The 24,086-nt window shown below is 40.2% G+C and overlaps 2 protein-coding genes across 5 annotated transcripts in view; one reads left to right on the top strand and one right to left on the bottom strand.

Annotated features, from left to right (window-relative positions):
- Window positions 1-57: 57 nt before the first annotated feature.
- dap3 (death associated protein 3) lies at window positions 58-9,706 on the bottom strand. Its single transcript, XM_084726705.1, has 13 exons — window positions 9,549-9,706; window positions 9,276-9,317; window positions 8,031-8,144; window positions 7,764-7,865; window positions 7,535-7,643; window positions 6,584-6,676; window positions 6,350-6,480; window positions 4,636-4,716; window positions 3,178-3,342; window positions 3,007-3,066; window positions 2,818-2,907; window positions 418-535; window positions 58-321 (listed from the first exon to the last, which is right to left on the bottom strand). The coding sequence occupies exons 2-13, from the start codon at window positions 9,312-9,314 to the stop codon at window positions 236-238; spliced, it is 1,188 nt and encodes a 395-aa protein (XP_084582831.1). The 5' UTR covers window positions 9,315-9,317; window positions 9,549-9,706; the 3' UTR covers window positions 58-235.
- Window positions 9,707-13,149: 3,443 nt separating this feature from the next.
- LOC146321510 (uncharacterized) overlaps window positions 13,150-24,086 on the top strand; it is a 31,525-nt gene continuing 20,588 nt past the window's right edge. For 2 of the 4 annotated variants that reach the window (XR_014771401.1, XR_014771400.1), the window contains exons 1-2: window positions 13,156-13,690; window positions 19,781-20,640. Coding sequence is in view for 2 of the 4 variants with exons in the window: in XM_084726702.1 (XP_084582828.1) it covers window positions 19,963-20,640 (678 nt within the window). In the remaining 2 variants the exon portion in view is untranslated. Of the gene's footprint in view, window positions 13,691-19,780; window positions 20,641-24,086 lie in introns of all 4 variants that reach the window. The other 2 variants (XM_084726702.1, XM_084726701.1) reach the window with 2 other exon arrangements.

The raw sequence follows: 24,086 nt of genomic DNA, 5'->3' as shown, positions 1-24,086 counted from the left end.
TAAAGAACTCTTTTCAATTTAAGACTTCATAGTGAATTTAAAAAAAAAAGTCAAAAGTTCTTAACAAGTAATTCAACTTTTTTTATTATCAAAGTAGCACATATGCATCATAATTTACAGAAGGACACATATTATAGACACAGAGACTTGTATGTTTATGTATTTCTCGGACACTGATATTTGTATGTGTGTGTGTGTGTGTGTGTGTGTGTGTGATTTAAGTCTTTATGTAACTTCACAGGAAGGCACAAAGTCTCTCCAACACTGATGGATTTCTGTTGCTCAAAAAGATGAGTTCTTTCTTCCCTTCCTCTGTTTGAGCTGATGAAGAGAAAAAAATGATTTAAAGTTATTAAAACATCACTTAAATGTCTTTTTTTTTTTATAGAGCAAAACATCCACAGTATCATCACTCACTCTGCGGATGCTGTAACCAGTGGCGATCCACGTAGTAAAGGTAACAGCTCTCAAACTCCTTCTCGCTGTAGTTGGGCACTGACACCGGGATGAACGGGTCCATGTTGTCAAAACCCCTCTGATGAACGAAACACAGACAGGAGGTCAACATACTGGACATCAAACATGTCTTTGTCATAGACCCTGTCATCCCTTTAAATACTAGGTTCAGAAAGGAAAATGCAATAAATGACAAATTGTCACACAATCAAAAAACACAGACATGCATATCATCACAAAGGCCCCTTTACAATATTCAAATAAAGACATTAATATTTATAAAACATTAAATCCAAAGGAAGTGTTACGAAAGATAAGCTGAAGTGGTCAGTGGTCAACAGAGGTTTAAATAAATACTTATTCAGCAATTATAAAAACATTTTTTAACTTGTTGTGACAAGAATATTACACGACCCTTCTTCTTCTGAGTTTTACAGTTCAATCATTGCGCAGCATAAATGGAAGATGTGGGTGACAATAATGGATTTATTGGTCCATTAAGAAATTGATCTTATGACTTGCGGACATCAGCTAAATACAACCGCTATAAATAATATTACAGCCCACTGCGACAACACCAACACTCACAGCTTTAAGCATAAAACAAAATGAACAGGGTAGACAAGACGGGGAGACATTCGATGAAGTGACTCATCCTTCTTTGACAAATGTCACAAGTAACCTGTAAACTGTTGATACAACTGGATATTTGTTGTTCACAGACAACAACAAAGAATAAACATCGTGTCTATTGTTTAGCACTTGACTTAAAGGTACAGTAAATGATCCTGGAGAAATATAGTTGATAGTTGAATCTCATTCTCAGATCATGAAATACTGAAGCTTTGGGGATGAGACTCAATCAACTATCTCACCGACCTGTGATTGGCCAAAGTCTCCCGTCACATACTAGATTTTCTAAAGGCTGAGAACAAGAGGAGGAGCTAGAGATGCACCACCTGCAACTTTCTCAAGCCGATTCCAATTTTTTAAAAATCTGACCTGCCAATCTTGATTTTGGCTAATTCAGATTTTCGTTTCTTACAATTACAATTGACAGCATACACCCACATTTCTGCAGGGTGTCTCATTTTTTCAGTCTAAAAACAAAAGATATTCACCTTAATGATGATAAACAGAGCAAACAGAGATGTCTCCATAATTAAGAGGCTAAAAAATAGCATTTTCTGCCATTTATGCATGAAAAATTGCTTTAACAATCCATCCATAACCACAATTTTATTAGTTAAATTCTTTCTTACCACTTGCTCAGTTGGGCAGATGACATGGCATTTTATTTGCCCCAGGCAAGTGGGCAATCCTTATTGTTGAGCCCTGTTTTGTAACTCTTCTTTAATGGAAAACTAATTGTATATTCATAATAAAACATTCATAATTTAATAACTTTAACATTTTCTCCAAAAGTGCTCCAGGCTGCTGCCAGGCCTTGTCCACATTTCCTTTTCAAACCTTTTCTTCTCACACATTTTCTTGCCTTCTCCTCTTTTTTTCCCTCTCTTCTTTTCTCTAACTATTCTCTTTATCCTGATCTTTGAGTTTACTGTTCCTCTTAACACTGACAAGCTTTTTGCATGTGTGTGTCTGTGACCAGCATCGTTGAACATAGCTGTGATGTTACAGTCTGCGTCACTGTGTGCATGACATGAAGGACTGAGTGGTACATGTAACATTGCAACAATTAATTGATTAATCAACTATTTAATTATGGCCAATTATTTTAAAAACTAATTCACTGTTTGGAGTCATATTTTGAGGGGAAAAAAGTCCAAATTCTTTGATTTCAGTTTCTCAAATGTGAGTATTTTCTGGTTTCTTTACTCCTCTATGACAGTAAAGTGAATATTTTTAGGACATTTGAGGATATCATCTTGGGCTTTGAGGAACATTTTTCACTATTTTCTGACATTTTATGGACCAAACAACTAATTGATTAATTAAAATTTGTAAATCTGACCAACACACAATCGGATATAACACTGATTGGGTGGTCATCAGTGATGGCTGATCAAATTTAATACCAGCCAATCCTGGTCACCAGCAGATCAACCGGTGCATCTTTAGTAGTAGCAGAAGTCTAGTTTTCACTCAGACCACTTAAATTACATTATGAAAAAGGTTGTTATGGAATTTTTGTCCAAGTGATGCCAAAATTAAATTGCCTCCTTCAGATTTGAGCTCTAAAAAAAAAAAGTCTTTCTGTGAGTCATGAGGATTGGAGTGATGCAGTCTCAATTTCTTGACTAATGACCAAAGTTATAGAAAAGAAGGAAAGATTAATCTGCTGTCAGAGCTGGAGGGAAAGAGCTACAGATTACTGAGTACAATAAAATGACCTCTGACCTCTCCCAGCAGCTCCTGAGGCAAATAGGCAGATTTTGAAGTGTAGAGAGACCCCGTCTGAGACAGAGTGGTGATGATGGCGCCTCCAGTCTGAGACAAAGAAAGTCAGTCGAAGTTAATGGAAAGGAAAAAAATCATTATATTATTCTCATGCAGCTGTGGACATCATTTTAAGTGCGTTCTGCTCACCCAGTCGTTCTTCATCAGCTTCCTCAGGTTATAAACCAAAGTTAGCTCCTCTGGATCCACCTGACGGACAGCAAGAAACAGAGACACATGAGACTTCCTGAGACTACTTTCTCTGTAGAAGGCATGAAGATGAGTATGAGGCCTGACAGGACTGTGAATGTGTTTCCTCACAGCGCTCTTATCTTCCTTCTTGATGGTGGATCTTCCCCACAGGGCGTTGACACCATCCACAGCCACAGCCAGGCGGAAGTCTGACTCTGGCTGCCCGCTCTGCAGCCTCAGCTCCTTCATCACCGCCCCCACCACATCACTGCTGCTCTTCACACGAGTGATACCCTACGGCAAAGGAAACGTCCAATCAGAAGCCTGATCACAATGTGTTTCAAAGGGATATCAAAAGCAAAGGGGAACGCCAATGATTTAAGATGTCAAAGACAGTTTATCAATCTTTATCACTATACTAACATGCATGAATTCAGTGAATAACTTCCTAACAGAAACATGCTGTCTTGGAGATATTTTTACAGAGGAGGACACAGGACTGACAGAGAGCTTCGTCACATGGTGTTACGTCAGTCACCTGAAGCTCAGCATCAGCAAAACTAATGAGCTTGTGGAGGACTACAATGCTTTAAATATGGATACAGCTGCACGCAGCAACAAATTCTAAAACATGGATGCTTCACACACACCTTCAACCCAGCTGCAGCACAGAAGATCTTTAGTCACCACAGTTTCAAGGTGGGCGCACAGGATAAGCATCACCAATACAGTGTCCAACCAAATGTGAAACATGGTCACAATCTTGCCATCTATTCTTCAGCTATGGCGTTGAATAACGGCCAGGAAAGTGTTTTTGCAGAACATTATTTTGTCACAGTGAACTTAACCTTCGACCGTTTGGATACAAAATGTCATTACCTCACCAATTTATCCTATTAGATACTGGCATGAAACTTTGTAGGATAAAATTTAAGCAACAGAGTTATGGTCAAATGTCAGGGAAATCACCAAGTTCATGCATCGTTTCTTAAGTGTTAAGCCTGTAAACATCCAGCAGATTAATAACGATATGTCAGCACGAGGTTCGAAGCAGATTTGATCTCTTTTGTCAAATAATGTGCTGTCAGAAGGCTGGCTATTAATATCAGATCTAATTACTGCCTACAACAAGCTCACAGTAACACTGGCAGTGACCAAAAATGAGTTTGTATGAAAAGTCAGGCAAGATGGGGCAGCACTAATGTCTCAAAGTTTTCCTTATAATAGAGAAAATTATTCAGTGAAATATAGCGGAGCAAGAGGGCTGATTGGAAGAGGTGAAAAATTCACAGGCTGAACATTAATCTGCTGCTCTTTTCCGCCTTTGTCAGTGTGCGTGGTACAAAAATATTGTGCTGATCCATCACCATGCTCAGTTCATTGGCTATTGATCACCACTAAGCACAGGCGAGGTGAAAGATGAAACTTTAATGACCCCTGTGGGGAAATCGGCAGGGCAGAAGGAAAGAACAGGTCACAGAAAATATCTTGGAGGTCGAGCTCAACCACATCTCCAATGAACACAAATAAACACTCAGAGGCAGAAAAATCAAACCTCACATTCATTTGGACTGTGAGAGGACTCACCTGATCCACCAGCTCTCCCAGTGCGCTTCCCTCCTCAGTGGACTCTCTCTTTGTCCACACGTAGCGCTGCTTTGTCTTTATCTGGGAGAGAAACAGCACAAGTCTCAGTGACCATGTTCATATGTGTTGGATCCTCATTTTAATTCAGTCAAGTTTTGTATTGTTTTTACACATGAAGCTTTCAGTCTTTTTCCCTCTACCTACCCTCAACCCTAAATTCTAAGCTGTGAAATGTTATCTTTTGTATTTACAGTAATTGCATGTAGGCAGCGTCGCTTTGTGGAGATAATCTAATGTAAGTCTACTAGCAACGTTTTTTTTTTCTTCTTCATCTATTTTAAATCAAAAAGTCTATGTAAAACTCCTCAAATAACCTAACTTTCTAAATGGTCTATAAAAGAATCATTGTCATTTTAATTTGAAGACTTAACATATTCCTTTTTCTTTTTTCATTCATATTCATTTAACATGCTAAAAATTACGGCCTGGCTGAGTACTTATAGGGATAGTTTGGGTTATTTGAAATGGGGCTGGATGAGGTACTTATTCAGAGACAGTTTATTAGCTACAGTAGATGGCAGTCGACATGCCTACAGCCAAACAATGTACTGCTGTGGACAGGGTCAGCAGTAAAACGTATTTTATCCACTTAAGAAAAGTAATTAATATCAGTTAACCTTTACTTTTTCTGACTGGAAACAATCATTATATGAGGCAAGTATTGCTCTCTCCAAACCAACAAGACTCCACTGGAAAATGAGTAATTTTACCTCGCAGATCAAAGAGACTGCACGTCAACCACTGCCTCGATTGGTTAGTCTGTCCGTGTCCATCTCTGTTGTGTGACTTGGGTGTTTTAAAAGGCTAGTTTGGATTCATCACACAATAATGCAAACAAACAGGGAAAGGCTGCAGTAGATTAGCCACTCCCATATACTGCAAGATAAAATTGTTTTTGCCCAAGGACTCCGGTTGGTTTTAAGGGAGCAATATTTGGCTTATATAATGTCAGTTTGCGGTTGGAAAAGGTCTGTCAGCGAGGTAATGCGGTGCAAATATTCTTAATTTAGACTTTTTTTTAGGTGACTAAAAAAACTACCCCTTTAAGCTGTATGATGTTAGCTTTCCATCTGCAATAACTGCATGTGTATTAATAATGTTATCAATGTTGTTGTGCGAGAAGTTTTTATTGGCTTTGTTTATCAAAAAGCTAATGTTAAAACTCCTAGACAAACCTAACTTTGTAGATGGTTTATGAAAGAAACAATGTAATTTGAATACTTAGTATATTCTTTTATACTCTCCCATTCATATTCCTTTCTACATGCTAAGCAGCAGAGCCTGGCTGAGTACTTAAGTACATAAGTGTAAAATGATTCCCTCAAACAATAAACATTAAACCCCATCATGCTGTTATATTGCTCCTGCGCAAAGACAATTCAAACTCTTCCTTCCTTCTTCATTTTACAGCAGAACATATGAGTAAACTCAGGTGGTGCCACCATGCAGTTTAATGGTTTTATGTACAGTATATCAGCATGTGACTGCTGTGAAGATGCAGTCGAGCCTCATTTAAGCCCTATAAATGCTCGTTAATAATGTGACAAATTTTGTAATACTCCACCAGTTTCCATTTGACTACTTATACTCATTCAGTTAATATTGTAAAATTACAGCCCATTACGTTGTCTGATGACTGTGTAAAATTCATTACCTTTGAAAGGAAGTGTTCATTGGTGATTCTGAAGTTACGTAACCACTCCGTGGCTTCTAATGGCTGATCAAAGCGAGAGGTGTTGTAGGACGAGGGTAGCAGCTCCTTACAATTCTTCACCCAGAGGTGAGCTGAATAATTAAAAACACACAGAGGAGATGTATGAGCGTCCCTCTTGACACTTTCTGTACTTCTGCAGTGCTATCAGTCAGCGTGTGTGATCGTTTGTCTCACCGTCAGGAATGTGCAGCACCAGCCATCCCTGCGTATAGCAGAAGTGGACTGTGTGACAGAGTGACATTGTCTTCCCAGTGCCCTTCAACCCATCTGAACAAATTGATAAGGTCAACGACATTTTTATTCACAAGCATCAAGAGAAGCCGAGCATGTTTATCTGTGTGCAACGCATCAAGCGCCTAACAAGGCATCGAAACAGCCTCTCACACCTCTATGTGCGATGGTTGGTGCCCATTATAGCTATTTCATTGTAGTGAGGCCTTTTTCTGAAACATGACCCTTACTATGTAAAATGACCTATCCTGGTGTCGTAATGTGGTATTTTGGAGGGGTTTTTGACCATTTTTTAGCATTAATAAAGTCCATAGGCACAGACTCGTCCCTGGACGACATTACTGTTCTCAGAGTCTGTAGCAGGCCCAATTAAAGCTAGACAGTAGATCACAATATTGTATGAAATTAGAATACCTAAGGCATCTACCATCTTCAATCTGAATGAAAATTGGTTCTATGGGTACCCAAGAGTCTTCCCTTTATAAACATTACCACTTAATGCTATCTAATGCCTCTTTGGTCTAAAACCATGCAGTTTTTTTGCATGCAGCATGAATATGCTATTTTGCCTCCTTTATCTGAAATATCAGTATCATAAATTGTGTCTGTTCTCTTTTTTTGTTTTTTTTACTTTTATTAATTCTTGGATGGCCAAACATGGTTACATTTTGCACAAAATCTGTATAATAAATGTTATAAACCCAGCAATTGCTGCAACAACTGATGAATTAGGTTTGAGCATGGGAATGGCCATCCTATACTTCCATCATGATAAAATGTCTAAATACAATTTTATTACATTTTGACTGGGAGTGGTCGTTGAAGGGGGGTTGCGTGTGTGTGTGTGTGTGTGTGTGTGTGTGTGTGTGTGTGTGTGTGTGTGTTAAAGGATACAGAATAAATATCGCACAGCAGGTTTGCTGGTATCTGTTTTCTTCAGGCAAGAGATGACCTCGAGAGCTGGCGACCTCACCATCATACAGGCTTCATTAAACGTCTTCACCTAAAACCAACAATGACAAATTGTCTTGACGCCAGATTTTATGAACCAAGTCAAAAATTATCATCTATGGACCAGTAAGTTTTAAATGGTGTCCATACAGTCGTAGACTAAAGCACATACCTGTTGCTGATAACGCCAAGGGAGGCCTCGGGGGAACAGAGTGCGGATGTGTGCAGAGGGCATTGTATAATACTGTCCGATATGCTTCTCTGACTGACATGCCTGGAAAGAGACAAACAGTGAGCTCAACAGCTAATATCATAACAATGTGTAGAAAACTTCTGCGACAAACATAAATCTGTTCTAACTAGGCAGCCATAATGTGTTTTCTGTCCTACCTGTTAGCATCATTATGACATGGGCACTGTTACAGTCAGATTTTCTCACCGGATCATTCTCCTGCGCTCTGAAAACTGAGAAGGGCTCAGGCTCTGACTCCACAGCCACCGCCTCCTGCTGCTGCCCACATCCACTGGTATGAAGGGACCTCACATGTGTAACCTGCAAAAGAATAACAGAATGAACTGGTCAAGCCAGGCCAAATATCTGGCATTTTAGACAACTTCATTCACAAAGCCGATGAACAAAAAATGTCTGAAGACAAATCTGCAGGCAGCCTTGTCAGGGTGGCTGACGTGGAACAATGTTAATGCTGCCCCTTGTCAGTTTTGGAAAGGTGATTAAAAAGTTAATTTTGATCAATAAAGGCCAAACTCTCATGCATCCTGCTATAAACATTGGCCTAAATGTCCTCAGTCATACCGTCTTTTCTAAATATTAAGACTTTTATTTAAGACCATTCTGAATGACAACAAATCTAAAACTGTTACTGTCTAGTGTTAAACACATATTTTGTTATAATGTATAAAATAATGCAATGGAATGACATAGCTGCTGACATACTGTTCCCCGCTCTCCCCTAAACACCAATGACATTGTGAAGTCTACAGCATAAAACATAGTACTTTTTAAATAACATTAATTAATAAAAGAAATCTAAACCAACATGTTACTAGCTGAGATGTATATTAGATTGCAGTGTGCATCATATTTCATTCATTCATTATCATCTATCAACTGCCCTGATCTCTAAATATCAGCACCAGCAACTGAAAAACCATATTGATTAACCACTAGAATTAATAAGTTAGTGTCTAAAACATTCAAAGGTGGCTAGCACATGTGGATTTACATGACAGTGTGTACATTACAGCACAAAAAATTATCTGCATAAACATGTATCAAGCATAAACTAGGGATGATAATAATTAATCTGAAAACAACGGATTATCTTTATGAGTGCATGCTCTCTATGTTATCTGATTCATCAAGTATATGTTTTTAATATGCAGACCTCTACATCTTTGCTGTCATAACACTGTCAGACAATATGCAATATGTTACTCTCGAAATAAAGCTTTGATCGTGGAGGAATAAACACCTTTGGTATTATTATGTATGTTTCTTTAAAAGCAATTAATTGATCGTTAATATTACAAACGATCGATTGAGAAAAATTCTTGCCGATTCACGTCAAAAACATCAGAGAGGGATTATTTTTCGTTATGTTGTTACAGGTTATATATCTGCAGCTTCTTACATAGTTCACCCCAGTATTAGCGGTGATCTTACCGTTTGTCGCAGTCTGAATGACAGCCTGTGCAGCGCCATGATCTGAAACATGGAGAAACAAATCAATTAACTTACATTTCTGGAATGGTAAGTCCCTGCAAAGCAAGTAATGTGTAAACACACACCAATGTCCTGCTGTAACCTTGCATAAACAGTTAGCTAACGGCTAGCTGTGGTACCCAGCAGGCACTTAGCTAACGTTAATCTACAGGCAGCGTTAATTTAGCACTGCGGAGCTACCTGAGCACAAACAGCTGTTTACCTGCGACTCACCTCATTAAATATTTAACCACGCCGACTTCTCTTCAGGTCATCGACAGGAGTAGTTTAAAAGAGGGCAAACTGCACTCCTCCAGACGAAGTCAATGTGCCAGAGCTGTCATCATGGACACCGCCATCATGCAGCACAGTGTGGGAAGTGACGTAACGACACCACAATTTTGTGTAGCCAATGAGGTGGGGGCACGAGCCAGGCGACAACAACAGAGGAAAATGGAGTTGATCAGACTTTGACACATTTCACCTGTAATAATAATGACTGCGGTTAGACATTAACTGTTTAGAGGTTGATAGTGCTGAGTTTTCAGTGAGTTATCTGGATATTTTTAGGAACATTTAAACAATTCTCTCTCTCTGTATTATGCTTTTTTTTTTATTATCAATCTTCCTCCTCCTATTCTTCTTCTTCTTTGCAAATTCAGTGTTTTCATTCCCTTGACACTTGGCCATTGTTCTCATAGGTCTGGTTGTCTTTACTGCATACTTTTCTAATGCAGGACAAGACTGAGATATACCTACACTAGCTTAAAAAAAAAAAAGAAATCCTACAACCCTTAAAATCAAGAAGGCCTCCCTTGACCCCTGTGAGCCTTTGGTGACCCCTAGTAGGAGTCAGGACCGTTTGGAAACCAGTGCTTTAAAGCATTAAATTGATTTCCCAGGAGATTTTGCCCACTTTCTTTTCAACCAACAGCAAAGCAATTACAGTATTTCCAACTTTATAATCTCAGTTAATTGACCAACAGACCTGCTGTGGTTCTCAGGAGATTGAGAAGAAAGTTACCACAAGCCCCTTTTACAAACTAGGTATCCATCGTGATTTTTTTTTTTTTTTTTTTTTTGTATTTAGGCCTCTTAATTCCCAGAGCTGCTTTACAACACTTAGCCTACCTTTACAGGTTTCATATTAGAAATTTCAGTAGCCTAAGTCTGTTCCTCATCATCATATTCCAACCTACTTAGTACTCACTCTACTTTATATACTTGATTCACTCATTATTTTTCTATTTTTTAACCTCAGTTTGCTCTTTATGATGTTCTTATTTCAAGATAAATGTCTTTGTATTTTTCTCTGATTTATTACTTGAATTATGCACAGAGATGCAGATGGCAACTTACTGTAGCATCTGACAAATACCAAATCATCAAATTTTCAGACATCACTAAAAGAGGAACTATACAGCCCTTAGAGTATAACTTTTACATAATGTACTGTATATGAAATGTATAGCCAAGGTTTAGTAAAGAGGGCAGATACCCCTAAGCCTCAGATACCCTGGGTTTCCCTGAAGGCCCAGGTTCACTATATGTTTGTTGGGTTTAATTTGATTAATTGCACTTTTTAAGGAAATTGAGCCACTAAGTGTAAGTGTAAGGTGGTCCAGTATTATTATCTAATATAACCTTAATTAGTTTAATATTAACATAATATCCTTGAGGATGAAAAAGGCTCTTTAATGAATAAGCCAAACTTTCAATACTTTTTAATTAAATATCTAACTTGTACCTTGGTGTGCAAGTACAGCTGCTTTTCTTTCTTAAGATGTGATGTTTTTTGGCATTGCATCATGAAAGTGGTGATCCTCTCAAAAATTTGAACTGTGCTCTCATGGTGCATATTACAGCACAACAAATTAAATGCCAACAGCCTTATGACAGGTCCTTTACATCATCCTGAGGCTCTGTCTTGTAGACACACCCTAAAACATGGTGATATTGTCCCTAAATGGTACATATTCTTAAATAAAATGTGTTTTTTCTTTTATTACCAGAAAGGATTGGACATACAGCAAACCCTGGGTAAGTCATGCTGATTTTCTACTGGTTAGAGGTGCAATTCATGTGTATTTATGTCTGTGTGCACTTGAGTTTAACAGATTATAATGGATATAATGGATTATAATTACATTTATTTTATAATTTAATTACATGTAACTAGTTACTCCAGGGCTAGTTTGGACAAGTGATGAGTCAACAGGTGCTTTTGGTTATATATATTGGTTTAATATAAGGATAATATAGGATGACTGGTCATATAGTATGTGAGGTTAGCTGCAGACTCTCTTTGAGAGAAACTCCAGCCTTGTTGGTCACACACACACCTGCATGACCCATCAGGATAATTAACTGTACTTTTCCTAAAATAATGTATTCTGTTTTAATCCCAGAATATCGTAGCTAATAATATTTTGAGTAGAAATTAGTTAACATTTTGCTGTGATGGATGTTTCTTACAATAGCTGGTCCCCAAGGATCCCAGTCAGTAGTCTTTGTATGTTTAAATGTTGATAGGATGAGGATGGTGGGTATTTGGAGGTTACGGTGTCAAAAACCACAGAGAGCAAAATGAAAGGGGGGCAATAGTGGGGGCCTGAGTATCAATACAGCAAAACCGCAAAAATGATGGTCTTACTCACTACTACTGCTATTAGTATTAAATACAACTATCAACAACAACAACAAACATAATAATAATGTTCTTATCAATACTGTTTTATGATTCTGTTATTATTAGTTATTACTTATTTTATTTTCATATTACAGGAAGTGTTTCAAATATTTATGTATATTATAAATGTATTTAGTTTTCACTGTTATATGGTTTTGGTTTTAATGCACGAGTGTGTCAAAACACTGCTGGTAGCTTTGGATCAATATTTTTTTATTCAACTGCTGCATAAAAGCAGCTCTCACATATTAACTTTTTAATAAGTGTTCAACTCATGCTGCTTTTCTTCCCTGATGGTGTTACTCACTACTCAGAAATACTTTATTGATCTCCGGGGGATATTGGGTTACTTTACAGTTTCTCCTATTCATGAATAGAAATATATATAGGAATAGAGAAATTATGAGAAATGAAAAATATACAAAAGAATTACAAGCAAAAACATGAGAATTATATTACAATGTAAGAATATATATTAAAAAATATACAAAAATAAGACGTGTAAAATACGTATATTTACAATATATACAACAGTGTACATTAATAGAGAAACAATACTGAAAAATAGTCTACAAATCCGGATCCAGATGCAAGAATATTATTAGATTATAAATATAATATTATAAATATCAATACTAAATAACTAAACTAAATAATAACAAAATAAACAATACCAATAATGATGATACAATAAATATTATAACTACCTTTTATTACGTTATTATTAATTATTACTTTTTATGTTATACTAAATTATATATTTATAATATGTATGTATATCATAAGTCTGTCTAGATTTTGTGTTATTACTTCTGCACGAGTGGATAAAAGACATTGCTGTAGTTTTGGATCAATATCTTCTGCTTAACTGCTGCATGACAAACAGCTCTGACATATTAACTTTTTAATAAGTGCTCAGTCCAGCCTGCTTTTTCTTTCCTCCCCCCGCCAGTGTAAACTGAATCCAGTATTACATGACGCGATGCAACTTTTGAGCCGCTGCTCCCCAAATCCTCCCCAGCAGCAGCCTACTTTACTTTAGCCAAGTCGTCGCCATTTTATTAAGCGTCTAAATAGCCCTCCCCAATCGCCTATTATGAACCGCAATGAGATCCTGTGCTGTATTCACCGTTTTATCTCCTCCTCTGGCCACATGAAAATGGCCACGCAATTGCATTCCCGCACATCCACCAACCAACCAACCAACCAAGCAGCCCCTCCAGCCTCGCACACACGCACACGCCGCTGCAGCCCCCCAGCCCCGTCGTACTGACACGTTAACGGCTTGTATGCAAACGAGGGCACAATCCGAGCCATTATTACTGGCGGGAGAGATGTAGTAACTTTCCCCGAGAGAAGAAGAAGTGGGCAAAATAAGAAGCTCCAGTGTAACCAGTCCGCCACCTAGCTGCGGAGACGCGCCGACGGAGATCCGACTGTCGACTGTATGATTATGAAAACACCCGCGCCAATGTTGTTGCACAGTAGGCTCTGCGCTCCGAGGAGACTGAAACTCGGTTTTAGGAGGTGTTTTAACCTCCGCTGGCCTTAGTTATGTAATCAAAGCAACATCTAATGCACCAAAGGCTGTGGATTGCTGCTGCTGGTGCGAAGAAGGGGAGAGCAGGACAGCAACACCTTCACCTCCTCCTGCCTAAACGCAGTTGGCTCCGGGACGCGCTCTCGGGTAAGTAGCCTACGTAGCCTTATTAGAGATTTTCATGGCAGTCTGTATTAATGTGTGCAGGCCTGTCATCATCAGCGAGCACGGGAGGTTAGTGGGGATTTTGTGCATCCGCTGCTTGCTTTGCGCTAATTTTATCCCTTGTTGCTGAGTGTGTTTCTCCGCGCATGGTGATATTTCTTATTTCAATGTTGCTGACACCAGCAGAAGGGCTGGCAGAGGACAGATAGAAGAGAAAAAGGTGGCTCGGGACTAATCCACACATCACAAACACCACCAGTGAGCACATTTTGACGCTACGTAGCACCCCACTTCCATGTTGAGTTTCAATGTGCAGCTTTAGGACGCGTAAATGTGCGTTATATTTTATTCTGGAGATAGGAGTGACGACAACAACAACACGTGCATGTGTGTATCATTTGTAAGTGCGACAGCATCAGGCGGATAGTGATTTTCAGAGGTGCGCAAAGTCATTATGGAGAAGGAAGCCCCTGTTGACGTCCTCAGTAAACCAGTGATAGGTTGCTCCAGTGCGGTAACACCCCCACTGCCCATACTGTATCTACAGTAGCAACATCAGTCAGCCTACGCAGCTGCGACCTGGGTACACAATGTACGACCAACACACTTCTGATACCCTAACTAGGCGAAAGTGTGTATGTGTGAGGAAGAGGAGGAGGAGGAGGAAGGATATTCACGTGAGAAACTTCCCTGTAAATGAGGAATAGGACTGCACTCAGTGCCGGACTCATGGGGGGCTGGTGTTAGGTGACTGCCCCTCGTGGTGCCCATGTGTTAAAAAAAAAATGCAGCAAAGTGCCCTCTTGGCTGCCCCTTTGGTACATAAAACGTGATTAAATGCCCTCTAGGGCGGCCCAATGTGCAAGTCATCGTGATAAAGTGCCCCCTAGGGTGCCCTTTCAGTGGACAAAATAGAATAAGGTGCCCTTCAAGTGAACAAAATGCAGTCAAGTGCCCCCAAGGGTGCCCCACCAGTGGACAAAGTGCCCTATAGGGTGCCCCCTCCAGTGGAGAAAATGTGGTGAACTGCCCTCCAGAGTTCCCTTTCAGTAGAAGATGCAGTAAAATGTGGTGAAGTGCCCCCAAGGTTACCACCCCCAGAGCAAAAAATATGGTGAGGTGCCCTATAAGATGTCCTTCCAGTGGACAAAATAGGATAAGGTGCCCTCCTGGGTGCCCTTCCAGTGAACAAAGTGTGGTTAAGTGCCCCCGAAGACGCTCTTCCTGTGGACAGAGTGCCCTGTAGGGTGCCCCCTGAGTGGAGAATATGTGGTTAAGTGCCCTCCAGAGTTCCCTTTCAGTGGAAAAATGTGGTGAAGTGCCCTTTAGGGTACCCCCCCAGCAGAGAAAATGTGGTGAAGTGTCCTCTACTGTGCCCTTCCAGTGAACAAAATAGGATAATGTGCCATCTAGGTTGCCCTCCATGTGAACAAAATGTGGTTAAATGCTCCCTCGGGTGCCCTTCCAGGGGACAAATTGCCCCACAGGATGCCCCTCAAGTGGAGAAAACATGGTTAAGTGCCCCCTAGGGTGCCCTTCCAGTGGACAGAGTGCCCCATAGGATGCCCCTCAAGTGGAGAAAACATCGTTAAGTGCCCCCTAGGGTGCCCTTCCAGTGGACAGAATGACCCATAGGATGCCCCCTCAGTGGAGAAAATCTCTTCCAGTGGACAAAAAAATGATGAAGTTCCTTCTCAAGTGCTCTACCAGTGGACAAAACAGGATAAGGTGCTCTAGGGCTCTCAAGTGGACAAATTGGGATGGGGTGCCCTTATGGATAGCCTTTCAAGGGAGAAAAAATGTTGAAAGTGCCCTCTAGGGTGCCCTTCCAGTGGACTAAATATGAAGCGCCCTCTAGGATGCTGATCCACTGGAAATCACGTGGAAAAGTGCCCTCCCAGTGGACAAGGTTTTAGGCTATATGCAGGGGTCACATTTTTTCTAAGAGCAGTCTAACTGATTTACCTCTTATTGAAATCAAATTTGAAATTAGACTAGATGAGGCTAAAAGCTGTGGTCCTTTTCTGTTTTCCAACTAATAAGTGCCAGTTGCAGGTCATCTTCAGGCCTTCGTTTACTAAGAAGTGTGTACTTGTTGTTTTGTTCTTTTCATTCTTTAAAAGTCACTATAATGCAGGAAACAAAGTCTACGAAACTCAAAAGCTTCTGTGGGAGGATCCACATACACCCTGCTTTGGTTTTGAAATCCTCAGTATTTTTTGAGGTCTCAAGGTTGGTAAGTATGGCTGCACTGCATACAGCTTGTGCCCTTTTTTTAAATTTTTTTTTCACCCCTGGCCCCTCAGACAGCCTGAGTCTGCCACTGGCTGCACTGACTGTGTGGTTCAATATGTTGAGATGCCATCACAGCAGCCCTAATTTCCAGCTGGGCTGCTGTGCTCACAGTGCTGTTGTCAGGCAGATGATAATGGTGTTGTAGTTATTGATGATAACACCGTCATGGGATGGTGATGATGGCTGGAAATATGGTGGGCCATTATCATGATTTAATCGTCGCCTCAGTCAGCAGCGCTGCTGAGGAACCACACTACTGACTACAGTGTCAAGTCCACCCATCATCCTGTCACTGGAAATAGCTTCTGGTCTAATGTTAGAATAATTTTGAGTTATGTTTGAGAGGTATAGCTGTGGAGAATATAAAAAGCTATTAGTATGCACTTTGACTGATGTTGAATGGGCCTGCCCTTTTAAGTTTGAAAACCTGCCACTCTTACTCTCTTCTTATAGTCACTTTGCACAACTAGATTGAAACCGTATGACTCATGTGATTCGTGCCTGTGTCCTCTTCATTTTGCTCTTCTTCATATGGGTCAGGCCTCTGGAGCAAAGGTCATAAAACAAGTAGGGCCTGACCCATACAGCATTTTGGGGGCGATGCTGATAACAGTATAAGCCGCTTTTCCATTGCAAGAACTTTCCTCATTGAGTAGCAACCTTTGGAGGACCTCAGTGCATGTCCATCTCGGGGACTAGGCTCAACATTAAGTTAAGGACATCATAAAGTCTCTGCTAATGCGGTAGCACTTTCTGCAACGGCAAACCAGTATGTTTTTGTTCATTGTGCTTAGAGGACCAATGACCACTCTTCATTGTTTTATAATCATGTATAAAACTTACCGGTACCATACATTAGCAGACTAATTTACCCAATCTATGCTGGCCTTTCGTCTGCGGCGGAAACACAGATAACAATGGACAACAAAGAAGTTCCTGGGACTAAAAACTAAAAGTTTCAGGTACTTTGATTGGAAACATAGCAATAGAGTGTGTGCCCCATGGGACTTTACTTTGGAAAAAATATGAACGGTAGTTGATGGTGAGAGACAAAAAAAAAATTTTTGTTCCCGTTTGAATTGTGCCACAAAATACATGTATGATGTTTCACAAGTCAAAAGGTCACAGATCGTGGTAGTTTTGTCATAGTTTAGTTTTGTGTGAAACTGCTTAGTTTCACACAATATACTGTACTGTACTGTAAACGCCAACGCCACGTTTTCTTATCTGATGTGTTTTATCCTGCAACTTATCTGCCTGAAAGTGAAAGAAAGAGTAAGACTTGTTGCTTGTGTGACTACATCTTGTTATTTAAACACAGGCAACGTAGCTTCAGTGGCTAGTGTTAGCTTTTTGAGGGATGAAGTCAAGACCTCACTTACACAAGCTTTATCAGTTTACTATAAACTTCTTAACTTGTAAAATTATCTTTTATATTGGCAAACATCATACGTGTAATTCATGGCACATAATGACACGTGTCTCTGCCACTGACAACCATTCATATTTAAAAAAACAGACAAACATATATACAGATAATTACAGATAGCTATAACAAACAGGAAAAATATTTATAATGTATATTAAATTCAAATTAAGAAAAAGGATCAAATGAACATAAAATGCTGCCTAAAAATATAAAAAACAATCTGCATTATGATCTGTGTTTATGTCGGCGCGTATCGGACAATATATACATCAATTAGAGTTGTTAGAGTTGATACAAGAAATCAAACTGATACAATACTAATATAAGAAAACAATACTCAATACCTCTTTCGATACCATGACAAAAAGAAAAACTTAACACTGTGGTTTTATGATGCTTCAAGCCAAATTGAAGGCAGGACCATAAAGCCTTAACTGAACTGAGGTCTTCAATGAGCACTTTTGGAACATTTTGACCAGAAATAAAAATGGTTTGGAACCCAAAAAGTTGGTTCCCAGCTGGAACCGAAAAATAGCATGTTGTTCTTGAGAACCAAAGTGGGCGTGTCGTATTCTACAGGCCACTGCACATTGTACATGTGCAGCACCCTCTGTTGATCACATCCTCGATTACAGCGGTTCCACTCAAAACGGGCTGGTCCAGTTCCAAGAATCTTGAACAGATCTTTTTTAAAGTAGTTAAAAAAGAGTTAGTTTTTGTACTTTTGATACTATAATTACGTAATGTTGTGTTGCTTTAAACGTGGCGTCAAAAAAGTATCAGTACTTCAACACTTTAAACAACCTTTATTGAAACCAATATGACTCATTTGACCCGTGTTTTCTTCATGCTGCTGTTCTCTATCATTCATGTCAGGCTTCTGCAGCAGAGTTCTTAATAAAAGTGGCTGCAGTCTTTTTTTTAAGAGGACCACTGTCCATCCCTTTGCTCATTTTATTTCATTGTAAGGAGGTTTGGCCTTGGAAAATGCTTTCCAAAACTGTTACATAACAGCAGTAACTGGAACAGATGTTGATTTGAGCTCAGTATGATTCAAGGGAAAGGAGGGTTTGGGTGTGGAGGGACCGAGAGGCAGGAGAGATAGCCCACTGAGCTCTTAAATGAAAACATTATCTGAGATGCTCTTGTAAGTTTAAGGGGGCAGTTCAGCGCGTTGAGAGACAGAAGAGCTATTTCGTAAGAGGCTCTCAGGAGAGCGCTGCAAGAATGCTCGGCAGGGTGTGTTTTATTAGAAAATGGATGAGTGTCTCCCTTAATGAGACAGAGAGTATAATGAAGGAAGCATGACAGAAGATGCTGCTCCCCTTTGATAAATGTTAAAAAACTGTGCACAACAGTGTGAGTGAGAGTGAAAGTTTTTTTTTTCCTGGTGAGGAGAATGTTATTTTAGGGTGTGTTACTTTGCTGTAATGTCACATTAAAAGTCAATTTACAATGGGGTCAATGAAAAGCTTACTTGACTTAGAGGAAGCAATGGGAGGAGGAGGAATTTGCACTCCTTTCCAAAAATAAGTTTTACCCTTTCCTACGGATTTGTGTTACCACTACTGAAAGGGGAGGAGGGGAATGGTCGGACCGTGAATGGAGGGATTTAGGCTGGAGAGGAGGAAAAAGAACGAAGTGGAGGAGGAAATATGGTTCTGATTAACATGGATACAGTGCATGAGTTGACCATTTTTACTGTGTGGTCTACAGAGAGAGAGAAAAAGAGGGAGTGGATGGGACTAATAGAGAATGCATGCAAAAGCTTTCTGCCAAAACATGAAAAGGGGAGTTTCGGAGAGAAAAGAAAGTACAGCAGCAGAGGGAAGGGTGGGAGGAGAAGTGCTTGTGGGAGTAGCTGAGAACAGAAGGCGCAAAGACAGTGAGGAGAGGAGGGGAGGAGACTGGATCAAGTGTTTGAATTAGTCAGGAGCTGATTGATTGATATATTGATTTGAGGAGAGTGCGGATTAGAACGTAAGTAAAAGCGCAGAGGTTTAAGGGAATGTTTGCCGACTCTCAGAGCTGCCGTTATTTACAGATTGTCAGAGAGAAGAGCTGGTTTTGAAGAATGTGAGTGAGTAGGTCTTTCTTCCAGTTAGTGTCGACATTCTGGGAAATCGGCGGCTTTGATTGGCCCCCTGGGTTTTCTGTATGATGAGATCATCTCTGTGGACACAGACTTTAGCACCTCTCAAGTCTACAGCTGCGTGCAGGAAGGGGACTTTCCCCTCAATTCCTGTACTGCTGCTGCTCAGCATCTGAGCTCACTGAAATGACTAATCACTGGCCTCTCTATCTGTCTGTCTGTCTTTTCTTTCGCTCTCTGCCTTCTTCCATCTCAGCTCAAGCCAAAAGGACCAGAGAGAAGTCTTCCTTCTCTGGATGACGGAGAACAACTCTACTTGGACTGTTAAAGGATATTGTTTTGGAAATCTCTTCACTGACACCTGCATTCTGCTCTTTGCTGTTTAAAAGTTATACTGGGAACCCCACAGCATCCAACTTCTCCCCCCTGACTTCTCTGATGGACCAGAGAGTGAAGGGGGGAACCCCTCCAACCACCACTCTGGACCCCACCTCTGCACCTGGAGACTCTGAGCAGGAGCAAGTGACGGATAAAAAGAGGAGAGGTGAGGGGGAGAATGGAGATGTAGGCGCAAAGGAGGAGGAGAAAAGGGGTGCAGGGAGAAAAAGGGAAGGAGATAAGGGGGCAGTTCTGGAGTTGCTCATCGAGGGGCGCTGTGGCAGCGCCGGGCAGCAACAGCTCCAGACCTGCCCAGAAGGGAATGTACGACTTCGGATCGGACTACAGGCCAAACGCACCAAGAAGCCGCCCAAGATCTTAGAGAGCTACGTCTGCAAGCCCACCATCAGGACCTATCAGCGGCAGGGCAGGGGGACGCTGCTGAGAGGGGATGGAGGAGAGGGAGGAGGAGGAGGAGGAGGAGCGGGCCAGCAGAGCAAAAGCAGCTCTGCTCCAGACGAGGCAACCAGAGATCAACGCTCAGGCCTGGACGCTGTCCAGACCACATCCAAACAGACTGCATCTGCTGCTTCACCACCACTCGCATCATCATCATTATCATCGCCATCATCATCTTCGTCATCACAGCCGCTGTCGTTATCATCAACATTTACGGCAGCCTCCACCCCGGCCTCAGCCCCTGCCATTACCAGCCAAGGAACCAAGTCTGCCAAACAGGTGAGTTAGTTGTCTCACACACACACACACACACACACACACACACACACACAGACTTCCTCATGTCAGCTGCCAATATCGAACCTGCTATTAGTGTGGGTTAGCTTAAAGCTAGTACAAGGAACTTTAATATTTTGTTGATGTTTGAGGTCCCTGCACCAAAATTACTACAAAATATAATATCCAGAATTAAATAATCTAAATAAAAATCACCTCCTTCTTTCTTTTAACTTGCTAACATACAACTCACTGTAACTTTGGACTGGGAAAATGTAAACACAGGCGGTTTCATCTGATTTCAAGGAGAATCTGACCTGGTGGCAGCCGATCTTCTTGTGGATGATCTTGTTAAGTTATGTTGGTTATATCAAGGTATCAGTAATAAATTCAGGCTGTTTCATAAGCAGTTAAAAACTTATTGTAGTAGCTTTAAAATGGAAAAACTAACCCAAGCATTTCAGTGACTGAAGGTATTCAGCAACTAATGATTTCTTTCATTATCAATTAATTAGTTTTTTGGTCCATACAAAGTAAGAAAATGGCAAAAAAAAAAGAAAAAAAAAGAAAAATCGTGATCGCTGTTACTTAAAGCCCAAGTTGCAATCCCAAGTGTTTGACTCAAAACGATTATGAAAATATGTAGTTGGTGATTAATTTAATAGTTGACAGCTCATTGATTAATTGACTCATCTTTGCAGCTCTAGTATTCATTTGGGTTGTATGTTGTTTTGTTTTGTTTTTTTGTATTCAAAACTTCTATTGAGGTTCCAAGTAATTCCTCGACTGTCTGTCGTCAGATTTTGTGACATCATCACCCTAAAAAATATCCTCGAACAAAATCCTCAATTTGAGTGATTCATCAGATTAAATGAATCTTTTCTCCTCACGTCAACTTTCTTTAATGACTGTATCTTATCAGTTTCGTCAGTATGAATGTAATTAAGACTACTGGCCAACCTGTGGCACACTTCTCTCCAGCAGCTCACAATAAGAGTTTGCTCAGACTTGCTCCTCTGACCCTCTGTATATTTTTAATGGAGAGTTTCGGCTTTGCTTCATTTAATGCAGCAGGCAATACTTTTTTTTATACACCAGTCCATCCTGATTTAAGCAGAATTTTTTGGAATTTTGGAAATGATTACATTTGCCTTTTTTATGTTTATGGGTTGTCTGTCCATAAATCATCTAATAACTGTGAGCATGATACCTCAAGAACACCTTAACAGAACTCTTTAAATTTGGTGCAAATGTCTCCTTGGAGTCAAGGATGAATTGCTCAGATTTTTGAGGTCAAAGGTCACTGTGACCTCACATGCGGCCTCATTCTGGTAAATGTGATATCTCAGGAACACTACTGGAACCTAATTCTACAAATACTACAATACTTATAATATTAGTGTAGCGTATTGTTTGGTACTTGGGTTAGAGGACAAAATGAATGATCTCTTGAAAGATTATAAATGAATGCAGAAAAGTCAATAATTGGACATTCAAAACCCAGATTTTGACATTATGATGTAACACGGCTGTAACACTTTTGTAAGACCGGCTGTACGTTCCTTATGGCTGAACCAATTGAACGGTGACATTGTAAGGGACGTTATGCTGTGTGGGTTGTGTGCAACTGCAGATGGATACAATCCAACCGGCACCCCCTGGCTTCAGATCCAGCGTATGGAAGCATTTTGGCTTCTATGAAGTTGAAGGGAAAAGGGACCTGGACAAGAGCCACACTGTATGCAAGTTGTGCCCAACTAATCTGCTAAAACAAGTAGTCACACAATGAGAAAAAATAAGCCATGTAAAAAAATCAAAAAAATTGATGCATAAAGATGCATCAATAATCATTTAGAATTGCACATTACCCCTCTGAATCAGAATCATAATGGACTAGGATGGAATTAAATTATGAGGTTCCCACTCCTATTTGCTACAGCCATAGAACTGTTATTAGAGCTGCAGCTAACGATTATTTTCAGTGGATTAATGGGTTGATTATTTTTTCGATTAATCAGTGGTAGTCAACAGTTGTTTGTTTTAAAATGTCAGTGGTGAAAAATATCAATCAGTATTTCCCAAAGCCTGAGATGATGTCCTCATCGTCCAACCCAAAGATATTCAGTTTACTGTCAGAGAGGAGTGAAGAAACTTAAAAAAAAAAAAAAAAAACATTTAAGAAGCTAGAATCAGAGAATTTTGACTTTTTCTTGTACATAATTACTCAAACTGATGAATCTATTGTCGTTGATAAATTTAATAATCAATTGATAATCGATTTGTCAATGATTGCAGCTCTAACTGTTACATTATTAGTGGCACATACTGTATGTGTGATTGCTCTGTTTTGGTTTTTGCAGTAAACCACCAGACAGGCCGATCTGGTGCAAAATCGCCTGGCTTTGTGCTCGGTTGTAATAAGGTCAAATGAGCTATTGTCTCAATACTGAAACCTAAGCAGCCCATTTAAATAAACAGACCTATAAATAGGACAACAGCACGGCAACCACTTGGAGCTATTACAGACATTGGTCCATCAGTCCCTATGACAATCACCAAGGGGAAGCTTATTGCTTTAGCTGCGCAAACGCCACTCAAGCTGCAGCATACCAAAATTACAGGACAAGTACGAAATGTCAAGCCTTCTCATCTGTATTAGTGGCAATTTATAGCTACCAATAGCGCAGCTTTCTCTCTCTCTGCCCGGCTCTCTATATCTGTCCCTCTCTTCTATTTTTACATCCCCTCTTTTCTCTACCTGCTCTCATTTATCTTTCACTCCCCCTCTGTCCCTGTCCCACTCCCTTCCTCTCTGTTCCTCTGCCTTTGTATTTCTCCTTTCTGTGTCAACCCCGTTCCTGTTTCCATCACCTCACCCTCTCCTTCTCCTCAGTATGCCCTCTTTTCTCTGCCTCATTGAGTCATTTTGTCCTCACTCTCTCTTTTAATGGGCGGACAAAAACAAAAGCATTTCGGTTATTGTCTCTTTGCCATTGTCCTTCACTGTCATCAACAGCAAGCTAATGAACGTCGCAGCCGTTGTTGTCGCTAGCTGCGTTTATATTGACCCTAATGTTCCACTAATAATCCGAATAATAGCCTCAGAATAGAAATGCCTCATGTAACCACCTCAATCAGAAAACACTGACCCAATCGGAAGGAATTTTCAATTGGGTTGAGAGGGGCGGTGTAAGGATTTGATATTTCGTTCAGTAGGAAAATATTAGTGCTTAATAACCTTGTAAACACTTAATCCGATCATGTGCTGTTCCTGCGTGTGTTTGCTCCACATGTGGGTAACATTTGGTGATGTGAATGAGTTTCTAACAGGAACAAAAACATGGAGGCAACAAAACATCACAAGTCTTTGGCTGATTCAACTTAGTTGATTGCCTTGGTGGAGGAAGGGGTACCAAGTATGAATCAACATGATATAACTCCAAGCAAAA

Source organism: Lutjanus erythropterus, chromosome 9, assembly GCF_056507025.1.
Source record: "Lutjanus erythropterus isolate fLutEry1 chromosome 9, fLutEry1.hap2, whole genome shotgun sequence".
In the NCBI taxonomy this organism is placed as follows: Eukaryota; Metazoa; Chordata; class Actinopteri; order Lutjaniformes; family Lutjanidae; genus Lutjanus; species Lutjanus erythropterus.
The sequence above is the reverse complement of the archived record's forward strand: the minus strand, read 5'-3'. Positions and strand labels throughout refer to the sequence as shown.